Source organism: Perna viridis, chromosome 7 (assembly GCF_037379345.1).
Source record: "Perna viridis isolate PV_CMFRI_1.1 ecotype Kerala chromosome 7, ASM3737934v1, whole genome shotgun sequence".
In the NCBI taxonomy this organism is placed as follows: domain Eukaryota; kingdom Metazoa; phylum Mollusca; class Bivalvia; order Mytilida; family Mytilidae; genus Perna; species Perna viridis.
In genome coordinates this window covers 8,378,696-8,394,220 of record NC_142451.1, presented here as the reverse complement: position 1 = coordinate 8,394,220, position 15,525 = coordinate 8,378,696, and the positions used below count along the sequence as shown (strand labels likewise).

The 15,525-nt window shown below is 31.9% G+C and overlaps 1 protein-coding gene across 2 annotated transcripts in view; it reads left to right on the top strand.

The window, feature by feature from the left end:
* Positions 1-14,539, top strand: part of LOC148611190 (uncharacterized) — a 33,379-nt gene extending 18,840 nt beyond the window's left edge. For both annotated transcript variants that reach the window (XM_088595277.1, XM_088595278.1), the window contains exons 2-4: positions 595-778; positions 12,393-12,581; positions 13,866-14,539. In XM_088595277.1, the coding sequence (XP_088451403.1) occupies positions 595-778; positions 12,393-12,581; positions 13,866-13,891 (399 nt within the window). In that variant the 3' untranslated portion in view covers positions 13,892-14,539. The remainder of the gene's footprint in view (positions 1-594; positions 779-12,392; positions 12,582-13,865) is intronic.
* Positions 14,540-15,525: the final 986 nt, after the last annotated feature.

The window sequence follows — 15,525 nt, the reverse complement described above, 5'->3', positions numbered from 1 at the left end:
GAATCAGATGTAAATGAGGTGTACTTAATCAGGATGAAATGAAAATCTTGATGTCCATGAGGTGTACTGAATCAGGATGAAATAAAATAATATGATTTAGATATACAAATTTGTAAACCAAATTGTATTTCTTTTTATACATTTTCTGGTTTTACATATAACCACTTTGTAATTAAACCTGTAAAGTTTTAATTTACTATAGATTTCCTTGATTTTATATATGAAAAGATTTTAAATTGAAAAAGAAAAGATATGGTGCAACGTAACAAAAGCACCAAAGCATAATCTAAATACAAAATAGTAAATACTTTTAAAGGTCTTCAGTAAGTGTAAACACATCTTTGAGTCATCTCTGAAAGGCCCCGACAGCAGAGGTCAACCCATATCATTTCAATGCTAGTTAAAAAAACAACATAGAAACAAATAAATGAAATAAAATGTTTATCATATCAATTTTCGCTGTTGCAAATTTCCATTATTTTTTTAGTGAACATATTCGCAGATAAGTGTTCGTTATTTTAATCTACCAAGTAAGTGCAAAATAAAATTATACATCGCAAACAAATGTTATTACAGTACGTCTTTTCGTTTCAGGTGATGACCATATCTAAATACAAAACACTGTACACACTACTGATTGTCTTTGTTATCGTTAGCTCCGGAAATACTGACAGTTTACAGTCTACATTGTGTGAAAAACGATGCGAAAGTGCTACACCATATCTGATAACACTTAAAACATTGTGGCATCGAATGTCCAAGCGAATTGGACGACAAAGTAAGTTGAAACATATATTTTGATGTCATATATCGAGTATTCAATTTATCAAATGTATAACAAAAAAGTGCACATTTTGTTTATATTTCCCATCAGTGTATGCATGCTGCTTTTTATTTCAGTTCAATATTTGCGTTGGTCTTTTTCGTGTACTACTTTATTCAAATATTACTTTGAAAGAGATTTACTAAGTTATTGTTAACATATTATTTTTCGCATTATTTTGGCAATGTCGCAGTAGACAAAATGCGCGATATTTAGTACCCACAGAATTATTTTAACACTATTAAACGCTTATCATAATTTTGAAACTATAAAATAAAATAAAAATGGTAAAACGAATCCGTTACTGCAAAAATGATTACGTCTACAGTTTGCTTTGTCATTGAATTGATGCATAATTATGCAAAGAAGTTCGTGGTTTCATAATAAATGAAAGTTGAATACCGAAAAATATCAACGCAAGTTATTTGATTTCAACATCATAATAAAAGAGCCTCGGCGATATTAAATGACTTTGCATTATTCAAATTTCACGAGTTATAAAACGTTTTTCTCCATTGTTCTGTGGAATATGTGACAATCGACATCAGCTATCGCGAAAATGTAAGCGTTCGTCCTTCTATGACGTCACCATTTGTTCCGTTACAACAATGTAAGAAACGTCACAATTGACCAATAAGATTTTATCGACAATGCAGCTAATTTTTAAAACCACTAGTTCATATAACATTGTCCCATAATATGATATCGCAAAATATCTAGCCGTCCAAGAAGTAGATAAAAAGACAATATCACAGAGAATGTTTCTTTAATATACAGTTAATATTGGCGAGTGTATTGATGCTGACGTTTACATATACTGATTGCAAATACTTTGTTTACCATTTGTTGACATTTTTATTCAAATTTATCATGATTGCACATTTCGCACTCCTATTAATACTCTTATTTTCATACATGGATTCAAAGGTTATTCGATACCATATTTGTTTGGGTATTTAGTCTAAAGTTTCAATCTAATTCTTTGAGTGGAATTTATTTATTTGTTAATGAAACACATTTGAAGATAATAAGTTAAGAGTTTTCAATATGGGCCAGTGTATTGCAGAATACGGTTTATTTTACTCGAAGAGTGATATAGTTAATTTGAGTAAATGATTATTCTGTTCTAATTGAAATAGCTATATAAATTTTATCAATACACTCAGCGCTAGAATAATAAATATAAAAAAAAAATAAATTATACGAACAAAACATGAAGTTAACAACAGACAAGAATTAAAGCATTGTTTTTTATATGTTAAGAGTTTTTTTTAATTTGCTGTTCGACTGATGTTTCCTTTCTCTTCATTTTCTTGAGTGAGGGATGGCCATACGCATTTATGTTCGATGTGGTATTTTTGATCACATACTAATACACACATCAACATGTAATCATGTACCTGTGTTTCTGATTTTCGTGAAAAGTATTTGATAGTTTAGATGGGCTGCCGCGTTGCCAATTCTAAACCCTGTCATAAAGTAATTTTGAATTAATAAATAGATTTTGATTTCAAAACGGGTAGAATATGTATGGCAAAACGAACCAAGGCACACTCAGTAGTAACTGAAAGGTAGAAAACTGGTTTGTTTTTATTTAAAAAAATAAGAAACGCTTGTCTTGTGCTACTTTTTTCGTGCGCACGTTGTTGAAACTTTGTGAAAACAGCGTGATGACTTGCTTCACATTACAGTGTCCATTGCAACCTTGTATACAACAGTTATCTTTGCTGTAGGCTGAATGAAATAAATTGTATTTCTAACTTTAATGTTGCGGGTCTACTTAACAATTTTACAATTAAACTATGTTTAACATGTGTTCTTAACATTAAAGCGATGAAAAAGCATCATCAAGACTCGACATCCCAATGGTTCATTAAAAAGAGTTTCGTGAATTAAATTGCAATAATATTCAATATACTTTGAATAGGGGAGTCCTAGAAATATCGAGCATTGCAATATGCAGGTAAAACAACCTACCGTTCAAGAACGCCAAAGTTGACTCCCGATTTTTATGGAAGACGTTTTTCTTAAAATGTTTCATTTTCAATTTTCATTTTAATTGCCTATTGTCTTTTTCTGGTTATATGCATGGATAACCCCTTCAGTGTTGCTTACTGGCAATTGTTTTCTTTTTAAGGACACAATTAAAACGCTTGCATCAGAAAAAAGCATGTTTTCATTGCAGTTAAAGAAAAAAATCTTAATTTGCGGATTAATTGTTGGTTATACTTGCGACATTTGTAGATATTATGTAATCATTTTTAAAAGTTTTTATTAGACTATTGCTTTCTATACATGACATTTTAGTTAATATCGGTATAGACAAGAGAATAAACATTTGAAATAATGTAACAACAAAAAACAATCGGTCGCAATTCAAAAATCATTCTAAGGACGAAAAGGGCAAGTCACAATTATTCCCATACCCTTTACACTTACGCTTAATGAAAATAACTTTGATTTTTTACAATGCCACAAATATGTCTAGTAAATATTTCATCTGCCATGTTAAGTTACTATTAAACAGCGAATGTATGGCGACATGTAGGCACTACTAGTCAATAGGAAGCACTAATGTTATCAAGGGAACCAAGATTCTAGCGGAAATCAAAAGAATGTATTCCAGGAACAAAGACCAGATATAGAAAACAGACACACACAACAAAGAACATAGAATAACCAAAATAATACATACAAGTAAATGAGCGACTCGGACTGCACTAAACACTGGGAGCACGAACTAGATTTCTTTCGGTTTTCAATCATGCCATAAAATCCCAATTGTTGTGTTCAACTAAGTACTCTTTTCTACACTTTGTTACGATTATTGTTTATTATACTTTATATTATTTTCTGATTTATGTGATTGTTAAATCGATTTTGATAAAATACAATACAATAGTGGTACCCAATTTTTGCTCTTACCTTTTTTCATAAGTTTGATTATACAGGCTGAAATCAAATGATCAGGATAACAAGTGCAACCTATACTACACATTTTCGTTTTAAAATTGTAAAGTAGATTTTTTTTTTTTCAAATTACTTGAAGCTAACTTCTTGAAGATATTTACCTTTAAAGGGAAAGACCACCTTTGCATTAAGTTGAGCTCTATGATAAATCATACCCATGTAAACAAAAATAAATAACCTTTAATGCAAAATGCGCTTTTATAAAATGCTCAAGGTTATGCAAAGTTTGAAATCCTTGAAATATAAGTGGTTAGCCATCTTGCAGAACTCTCCTAACTGAAAGAAGATCATAGCCAGCTTTTATTGATTTTTACCGATAGCTCCCGATAGTTTCGACATTTATGACTTGCACAATAATATGGTCTTCTCGTTTAAGTTTCTAATATATGGAAGTTAACCATTAGTTAATGTCTTCACCAAGTCTGGACAATTGCGGTTCTTCAAACTTTTCGGGTTTTACCTTGATGCTGCTGTTTCTTATGTGAACATATGAACGTTACTTCTTTTGACTTTGTTTTTGTGGCTGTTGCCAGGAGTTTTTGTCTATCAATAATAATGTCTAAATGCATTTCGATTTCTGTCCAAGATATTGTCCTCAAATATGCTGTTTTATATCTAATGAAGGGTGTCTATTTTATGACTTCAGTTTGTTTATACTACATCGTTTATTTCTTTTAATCTTCAAATAAATTTTTATTTTTTGCTTGATTTGTTATTGGCGTGATACCTTATATTTACTTTCTTACAAACAAATAGAAGAAAGTATAATATTTGAAGTCATACGTGTTAAATATTCATGCAATGCAACACTGTAGATAATCAATACCATTAGCTACTTTCTGTGTTTGCAATAATACCGGATGCTTTTGTTTTTGAACAATTATCTTTTTATATTTCTAAGTGAGCAATAAAACAAGGTTTTAACGGTGTGTCCTACCTGATAGTATTTTTTGTATATAATAAAGAAAAAATAATACATGTTGGAGGAAGCTATGATATTTAAGTTGATATTATTTTTATTATCATCTGCATTTAGTGTCTTTTTGCCTGTCTAATATACGTTATTTTATGTTTTTCCTTCAGTCTCCATTTGTACATTACAACAAATCCGTGGTTACATTTCTTCACTAATAAACAAAAATAACTTTTCATCCACACATATTGTTTCATAAATACTTTCTCTTTTTCAGTCATAGTATTAATGAAATGTTTACTTTTAGATCAATGATATATTTTCTGCTTTTCAATATAAACTGGATTCTATACTTCCTGAAGAAGGGATTTATTGTTTAAACTGGAGTGATTATCAGATAAGGGAGTATAAAAATATGTAGTAGTCATAGTATTGTAATAAATCACGGTAATACTTGATTTGTATGTCTTTGCTCAAAGGCAAGCATAATTATAAAGGAACTTTTAATATACACGAGTGACTTTGGGGCCATTTTGTAATTTCTGCTAGGATTAGAATAAATAATTATTTTCAATAAATACACTTCTTATTGAACTTAACTCTCAAATGGCTTATGTACTTATTATAAGTAAGGATGCAACTATAATTCCTGGAAAAATATCTCGGGAAATTCATAAAAGAGTTAGTTTACACATATTTTATTTCAAATAAATACATCAATTATAATTAATACAAGAGTAATGCACCATAAAGATTCGAAACTAAATAAAATATCAACACATTGAATCAGCTTGCTTTAATAGATATGTTTATGCAATAATGAAATAGAAAAAAACAATATTTTGAAAGAAGATCGACATGTAGGTAAAACAGAGGGAATATGATGAAATGCATTAGAAAGAAAAAAAACATACAATTTTAGTGTCAATATACTAATCGTTCACTTTTTAAAATGTCAGATTACATCTTTAAGAATAATTCAGTATTTTGTTCTGTTGTAAGAGCATCACATCCTTTAAGAAGACCAATAATATTAACCTGAAATCTCAAAGTTTGGATAGAGACGCCGGAATACTTGTTGCATTCTAGTAAGAAATGGTTGCTTGTCTCTACTTGGCCACAGAAACAGTTCGGACTGGTAACCATGTTACGCCTGAATAGATGCTCGTTGAGAGAACTGTTGTTCTTATGCAAGCTGGCAAGATCTGACCACGTATACTACCAATTTAACAGTACGATGGCGTGTGATATTATTAGATACATTAATGTAAGATTTGAATATGCTCAGTGATCTCGCATTACGAGCGGCTACGGGGAGTTCATTCAACATCTTAATAGTAAACAGTAGGATATGGCTATGGAAGTCTGACCGCGAATTTGTACCAGGGTCCTTAAATCCTCGGTGATATCACCGTTCATTTTATCATACATCATCACGAGTTTGTGTTGTTTTTTTTCCTTCTATCGGCGAGTTTTTCATATCTGGTTTCACGATAAAAATTTTCTAGTGATGTTAATTTCCTGTCACCAGTTACGATACGCATCTCTTCTATCTGGACTCCTTCGAGCTTGATAATCGAAATTTGAAGACCATTTGCCCATACGATGTCCCCGCATTCAAATATTGGTCTAATAAACGTAATATACATTTTCCCAAGTTTAGACCGATCGATAATCAATCAGACCCGCCGAAGAACATTGATCCTAGTGTAAGCTTTTTTAACGATATACTCAATATTGTCATGCTAAGAGTCATCATCAGAAAAAAAACACCTGGGTGTTTGTGACTAAACAAGTGCTGGAGATCACAATTGTTCATCTGTAGAGGTGGGTGAACCTGTCGGGCGGGTTGACATGATATCAGCATCGTTCTGTCTTTAAAGATCAAATCGAACAAGCCATCGCAAAGCCCATTGTTGAATTTTTTCGATGTCTCTATTCAAAGCAAGCGCTACGATATCTGGAGACTCTCTATAAAATATAGACTAACGTCATCGGCAAATAGTTTGATATATGCATTGACGTCGATAACGTTGTCGTTATCAAAACAAGAAAAGGTAGAAGACCAAGTATGGATCCCTGCGGTATAATTTGATTATCTCTCAAATAAGTGTTAATGTGTATGTAAACACAACGTTCTAAACATTTTGAAATTATACTGAAAAGTAAAATAAGACGATAGTTTCTCAAGACTTTCAAGAGTCTCGGGCTAATAAGGTCGGGACCGGATGCCTTCTCAAAGTTAGGGTTCTTGAGTATATTTTCTACTGCGGGTTCTGTAATGCAAAATGATCTTTATCATTTCTTCTATGGAAGGATTTAAGAGATGAGAATAAGCGTCATGTAATTCGGTTTGAAATCGTCTGCATTGACAGTTTTTCGTTTTAACCTATAATTTGATCTTGGTGACTCTGTTTGGCTTTTCGCATTTTTAAAGTTACCAAGTTTGGTTTACGACTGAAGTTCGTCCAATCGGTATCACGGTTTCTACGTTGCGTTTTGGAGTGTATACGTTCCTTTTTACGAATAAGTTTCTTAAGATTAATCGTCAACCATCCAAAGTTCCCCCTCCGAACCGTCCCCAATTTGTTTTACGCAGCGGAAGTACGAAATAGATACTACTAGTAGCAATTAGATAAATAACAGGCGATGTATTTTCTGTGACATTTGTTGGATCAGTAATCATTGATCTAGGCTATAAGTTGTGCAAATACGTTTCATGTGTGGGTTTACATTTTCTCGTTTTTCATTAAAATCGCCAATTAATATAACATGATCATATGTGACTTCATTTACGGCTAACTGATGTCCCCAGATGGGAATCTTAGCACACTCACGTCTGGTATGGAAAGTGCCCCGACCAATTCAACTAAAAGTACCCAATCACACGTTCAGTCTGCAGATGATATATTCCAGTACAAAAATTCTGACTATTTCAAAATTATCAAAGCATGTTACATCACTTTAAATGATATATTTGACTACAACGTTGACGAACCGCATTGTAACATATCAAAATGTGGAAATTAAAAATTGCAAAAGATGCGACATTCTTATAACCGACTCTTACTTCTCCAGTTCCGTTACAAACAAAACCTTCCATACAAGAAGTCACGATGACTTAAATTGCAAATCAACAAACTTAATATATGGATTAGAATACAATTTATGTGGTTTAGTATATGTCGGAGAAACGCAAGAACGATTAAACAAAAGAATGTGCGGTCATCGTTCGGGAATTAACACCACCTAATTACTGACAGTTTATCAACACTTTAATCAACAAGATCATTCAATCCTCTCTATGAAAGTCCGTATTTTAGAAAAAAAAATTACCATCCTACGAACAGTCCCGTTCTAAGTAAAAACTATCGCAGGGAAAGAGAGGAGTACTGGATATGCAGACTAGGTACTGCAATACCTTACTGATGCAATGACAACATCAAAAGTATAGGAAACCTTTAAAGCCTATATAACAATAGCATAAACGTGATGAATTTATTTGACAAAAATCCAAGACGGGAAAGGAGTCAAAAACATCACCACTATACGTCACCTAAGTTACATGATGTCTCCAAAGATGGACTCCTTCCTTTCATACAAAAACCTCTTGGACTTCATCACATTAGAACCAAACTTTATTCTATACCTCTCACTCTACTACACTCCCGTTACAAAACAAGTTTTTACACTCCTGTTTCTGACCCCCACCTCATCATTATACGGACTTGTTGCCATCATTTTGGATATTGGTTTCCACAGACTCTTTAAACCAGTTTGTGTGAAAAGTCAAGATGAAGAAAAACGATCATTTCTTCCACTACCGTTTGTCAACAAAGGTATAGATGCAATTAATTTGGCTAACATCCTCCATCACAAAAACGTCACTAACAAAATTCCCCGAAATTTCAAAGACAAATCCATACCAATTATTTCATACTCCTATACTTCACCCATTGCATCCAAAATTTTCAATTATAAAAGGCTATTTCAGAACCTCCAGATTGAGGACTTCAAGGCTAAACCACCTGAGATTTAACCATCATCGAAAACGAATCTCTGCGTAATATCCTATCTTAAGGTCCCAAGTACCGTGAATCACACTCCAAAAATAGGAACTATAACTTTAAAGTTCTTATGGATGCCGTCGAGGACTATGCAAGAAAATGGATAAAACAAGAACAAGAAGACATTAATTCTCTGTCAGAGTGGTTAAAGGCTGTGGAGTCTTTAATGTTGAAACGAATGAAAGTTTTAAATAGTTCAATGAGTGCCAAAGTTACATCAGTTTTCAAAGACCCCGATGTAACAAAAACATTGTCTACTATACATGACAAATATGTTGTCGTACCAGCAGACAAAGCCCCAAAAAACATTGTTTTTGTCTGCAAAACGTTTTACATCCAATGTTTATTATCAGACGTAGACCTAGCAAATAACAGCAGTAATAAGACCTATATTGCTACCACACTGTCCAAAGAAGAGATTGTTGAAAACCATAAATTTGTGCTATCTACTTTTGGTCTCTCTACCAAGGACGATATAGATGACGTATTATATTTAAAAATCCTAATTTCGGGGATTTGATATATCGCATCTACCCCAAAGAACTTGAGATAAAGGATACTACAGACACTGTGAAGTCAGCCTCATATCTTGACCTACACTGAGAAATCGGTGGTAAAAGGAAAACTATTGACCAAACTTCAACATTCCACAACGTAACATTGATAGATTGAAATGTATTTCAGGCTCAATGTATCTTTCTCAGCATACCACGACTAAAAGTTGGTAGATTGAATGTGCTTCAGGATCCGTTAGATTGTACAGGATTGCTTTTTCTCATGTGTAGTATATCAATGTGTTGTTCATATTTTGCCACCTTTGTGGCATGCAATGAACCAAAAACTAAACACTCCAAATTATAGCCCCTGCAATGAAGTGCTAACTCCTTAAGGAAAATGGTACAAACATAAATTTATAATAAACTTCTCTGGATGACATGTGTTGCTTCATTTTTGTTTTGTTTCTGTGTATGTGGTTTGGTGTCTTTATCGTTTTGTATTGCCGTCTTAAAATATTGGTCCCTATCTAAGATCTGTAATGTTCTAGTCGATGATTTTTCGTATCCTACAATAAGCTCTTTAATACCTTTCATGGATACAGTTTTAGAAACGTAAGAATTCTGGAATCATGGAATCACTTACAGTTTGGTTGGACATTACTCATTTGCATCCGATAACTTTTTTATCCTAAATTACAAATTATAATAATGACAGTCTAAAACATAAAAAGACAGATGTAAATGATTCTTTGCATGCCAATCTTTAACACATTACCTTTATGGATATACATAAACACAAACATGTCGTCATGCTAGACACGTGTTTTAAAGAGTTCCCTATCATTAGCAACATTAGAATCAAGTACATAAAAATCCAAAATGCATTGTTAATGAATATGAATTTAACGCGGAATATGGAATTCTTAGTGCTATGTTAATTCAGAAATTATTGATATTTATTCATTGCCAAATATTTAACTGGCGTCAATTTGCAATGATTAAAAGTCACATGACGGAAAGTTTTTTCAGAGATATTGCACATTTCATGTAATTGCAAAAATTTAATTCGCAATTCCCATTAAGGTCACAAGTTTGCAATATTGAATACACGCCGTAATTTCTTAATTTACAGCATATAGACTACTAAACAGGATATACATAACAAACGAGATAACGGAATTCATACATTGATTATGAACATCGTATACATTTGTGATTTACACTGTGCTACCTTAAGTGGGTGACTGCTGAAGTCTCTTGAAATGACAATACCATCTCCAAAATGATCATTAGTCACAAAAACCCAAATTAAATGGCTTCTCTTGATAAAACAGATTTATTAAGCTTTCAATACTTTCCTTTGTAGACCGCCATTTAGGAAATCTACAAATTATAAGTGATAACGAGTAACGGTGAAATGGAAATATCATTGATTTTTCTCTGTCTTGAAGTCCCTCAAATGTCATTTCTTGGTAGACTTTGTTTTCTGTTTAATACTGATATGCACACCGACTACAATAATTAGAACTTATAATTGTAATTTAGGGGCATCTGTTTGGCCAGTTTGTTATTTGTTTTCATTGGAGGATCGGTATTAAAATCTTGGGGGTTTCTTGGTGATGGGAACAAGTAACGTCATTGTTATAAGGATGGGCAAAAAGAATAAGGATATACATAACACTTGTTGGACATATCGTTTGACAATTTAGCCTGAAAATGATCTTATGTTATGTTTATCGTTAAAATAGATGAATCGTCATAAAAAAAGTAACTCATTTCAATGAGATGTGAAGAGTATGTTCTCAAAAGTTTCATACATGTAATTTGATATTCTGATTAAAACGACAGAAACACACACACGCACATTCTTATAGACAATTTCATCAGTTTTATTTACATCGGGGAAATATGAATGCTTTTTAATATTTCTTTTGATAAAATAAAAGTTTATAATCATGTACACACAACCATAAAGGGAAACAGACTACTGCATATAACTCAATTTACTCTGAAACACATTTCAAACGTTCACAAAAAAAAAACATTAACGCCCTTGTGTCAAATAAGATTAGACATATTTGAAAAGAAATAGTCTTTGACAAATGAGCAAATTCATTTTTCAACTGACGTTCAGAACTTTCAGACAAAAGTATTTTCCTTTTAATTTAAACGACAAAAACGCCATTTAATATCATTTGACAATATGTTCGGTCTGCATGAGTGGACAGAATTTAGTTTGTAGAAGGAACCATTAATACTGGCAAGAAAGCTATTATTCAACACGAAATGAAGTACTTCGTAACAAAAAGAAAAAAATATTTCACAGAAGATTGAAAGTTTTGAACTTTCTAGTGATACATCTTATTTAATTTTCTCTCTCAACGTATTTATTATTTTGATTATCAGATTCTTGCAGAAATGTTCATTCTTTAAAACAAAGCACAAAGTAAAGTTATAAAGTATAAATCGCTTTTGTATACACGCTTATTAAGAAAAACTTTTGTACATTAAACATTGGATGTATTTATCGTGTCTTAAAGAATGTATTGTTAGAACATATCATGTAACTTAACAATTCAACTGTTTTGAACTATAATTTAAAATGATAAAATTAACTTTATCGGCAAAATTGTGTATTAATTAACATTTGAATTTTAAGAACAACATGATAAAACAATAATAATACAGTTACGAGTATACAGTTTGATATATCTGCGATTAAAAATAAGTATCTTAGGGACGTAACTTCATTATCGGTTACCTAATGTGTGCGAATTGTTTAAATCCAACTTGATAGGCTAAATACGACTTTTGTGAGTGGATAAATTGTAACTGTTCGTGTTCGTTTGTTTGTTTTAATATTGATTCTTTTGTTACTTCTATCACTTTTGACTCAGAACTCAGTCCGTCTCTGTTTCTCCATTACACTTGTACTGAATTCCGTTTGTGTTGTGAAAAAAACAATATGGACAGTTCATACGCACTTCGATAATACTAAGATACTTAGCACTAAAGAAATAGAAAGTTCTCCCTATAATGTTATATTCGAAAAACCATTCATCAACACGAAAGCCTCATGCCAATGTTTTTATGCTGATATTTCCATGAAATATTCATTTCAGATATGACATTTGAGGCATTTGTACAGTCATTAATAGCTGCATCAACGCGATATGACAGACTTGTACCTCTGCGGGATAATTTGATGTCAATGATAGGAGAGTACCAGGATTGTGTTAAGGCCTGTGAGCATCAACACAGTAAACGCACCTATGAAAGAGTTTCTGATTCATTTTATAGATCTGAAATATGTAAGTATTAACAAGACACCATTTGGTTTACTTTTTCAGCATGCAGAACAAGTTCTATGAGATGACAGATAATAAAAAACGTTGGAAGGAACATTCGTTTTAAGTTGAATATGACAGTGAGAAAAAGTCATCGTACACGTTACGAGTTTTTCCCTTTACTTTTGTTAATTATACTCTCTAGAATATTTCCGCACAGTTAGAGTAAAATAAATGTGGATTAGTTTGTTGTCCAATACAATAATTTTCCTCCAACCCCGCATTTGAAATACCTTATGGTTTTGTTCGTTTTCATAATGCTTTAAGGATCATGCGCCTTGGGAAAAATATTGATAAATGATTTTTATTTTATCAATATTGATATTACTACAGGGTGCATTTAATTATATATTTCCAATTCATATTGGTTGTTGATGTTGCAGTCATTCATTCTTGTTATATTAAATTTGCCGGATATTAACAGTCATAGCATTTAAAAATTATGAGACAAAATAAATAACACAAAGCGTCATTTACTATTAATAGTGGTAGCAATTTAAAAAACGAATTGGTTCCTTTCAAAGTTTATTTATTATTATTGTGATATTATTTAAATATTTTCTTTTTCGTTTTGTTTTAGCAAATGTTTGTTAGCTTTTTTATTTGGATTAAGTTCCTTTAAGTATCCCATCGTGACCTTTTGCCCTCTGAAGGATATTCAGGAAAGTAAGCAATGATATATAGAAGGAAAATATCTTTCATTAGGAACCAAATCAAATAACGATGCTAACGTTGGATAATCCAATTATGCAGAAATCATGGACATCTTCATTAAAGAAGTTTATCCCATTATTTACGTCAACAGGGGCGTAAAATCAAGATGAATCCTGATGAAATAAGAAAGGATATTAGCTAAGTTGAAGGAAGTTATGTTTGATGCATTGAAAGAATAGGTATTAATGAACATTGGTCGATTATCTTTAGATATGTATATATTATAAATAGATATAGGCGTGTACATTACACTTCATTCATTCCATAATTTACTCAATATTATACTGAGAAATTGCTTCAAATCAATTTGTCCTTAATTTCTAATTACACATACGTCAAAACATTTTCACTTATTGGTACCTTGAACATTGAATCAACGGGCGGACATAAACTTATCATATGGACTTTAGTGTAATAGATGCCAATCATTCAATAAAGTCAACCTAAGAAGCCTTCCTCGTTTAAAGTTTTTTTACAGCGGATATGCTTACCTGCTAAAAATTTTAATATCACCTTTTTTCTATTATATTCCAGGTATAACTCCCTACATTTGTCTTTGACAGCAAGAAATTACAGTTAAGAAAGGAACAATAGACATATTATGACTCATACATTTAATGGAAGTATATTATTTGAATTTGTCTGCAGCAAACGGATATTTATATTTCCTTAAGGTCTGTATGTCCGAAAATGTGACAAAGAAATTATGTTGTATCTATCCCTGAATACATGTTGGGTCTATCAGTGTTATAGTTATTCAGAAAATATCGTTAAAATAATTTTAGAAAGGTTTTTTTCATGCTTTTTAAATTTCAATTTCTGTAAAAAAGGAATCTGTTCTGTTAGAAATTCTAACTTTCAAAGGGTTTGCCTAATCATGCAAGAAAAGAAACTTTTAAACTTTAAAAAAGTCGATACCAAAATGAAAAGGACGTCTTTAGTATTTCACTTGAAGATGACCTTCTAAGTTTATGTATATTAATGTTTTAAAGAATGGTACCATAATATTTTTATTGCAATCATGTTCAGTTTGGACATTTTCCAAAACTTCTAAGAAGATAAAATAAACAAAATATGAGATCCCGCATTAATTTTAAAAAATCAATACAGTTTACCACTGTTTCAATTTTTTTCTTTTTTTTTTATCTTAGAAAATAGAGGAAATGCCATTTCTTTGGGGTTTTGTTGTTCCTTGTACTATTGTGCAGTTTAACGTACAGTTTGATAAAGCTTTAGGTTAAGACAATACAGTATGTAGTTTAGGTTTATTTAGCTTGGAAGAAATTTCATTCAAAAATATTGCTTTATCTGTGTTCTTCATTCACATACTTTATGGGTATTCAAATTTATGAATTATATTATTAACATATGGAATAAATGTCATACTAATATATGGTAAATTAAATCTATAAATATAAACGCAAATTCCTCTGTATTTTTAGTATTTGTACATGTACGTTTTTCGAGAGCCGGATACTTGTTCATCATGCATTAGTTCATTTATCCATTTCACTATTAACTTTTGATATTATGTTACTCTTATACGGAAAATCTGCCAAACTATGTTTAAACTATAAAACTTGACATTCTAGGATATTGAAAGGTTATCACGTATATAGCAAAATAAGAAATTCGAAAAAAAAAAAACATAAAACAAAACAGAATCGACAGAAAAACACTTCGCCAAATGAAAATAGTTCAATTGGAACGTCAGGGTACATGATATGTGAACACTTTTCAAGTAGCTCAAGACTTCCTTTTTACCCAGTATTTTCAGTGAAAGAAGCCTTTAAAGAGTTAACAAGGCAACCAAGGTTATAGCGGTAATCAAAAGAATGTAACCCAGGGACAAACACCAGACATGGAAAACAGATATACACAACAAAGAACAAAAAGTAACTAAAATCATACATACAAAGTAACAAAAGCAAATGAGCAACTCGGACTCCACTAAAAACTGGGAGCATGGACCAGCTGCACCGGTAGGGTAAGCGTCCTCTGCTTTTCTAGAAACACCCGCCGAGTTGCTCATAAAAAGTCAAGTCCGGGGTAGACAAAAGAGGAAAGGAAAACTATGACACGTTGAACAAATCAGTTTTCATGGCGCAGATGGATACACCATAACAATCCACGAGTTCATGATGACGACCATAAAACGTCTGTAGTGATGACTTCAATCTTGTAGCAACATAAC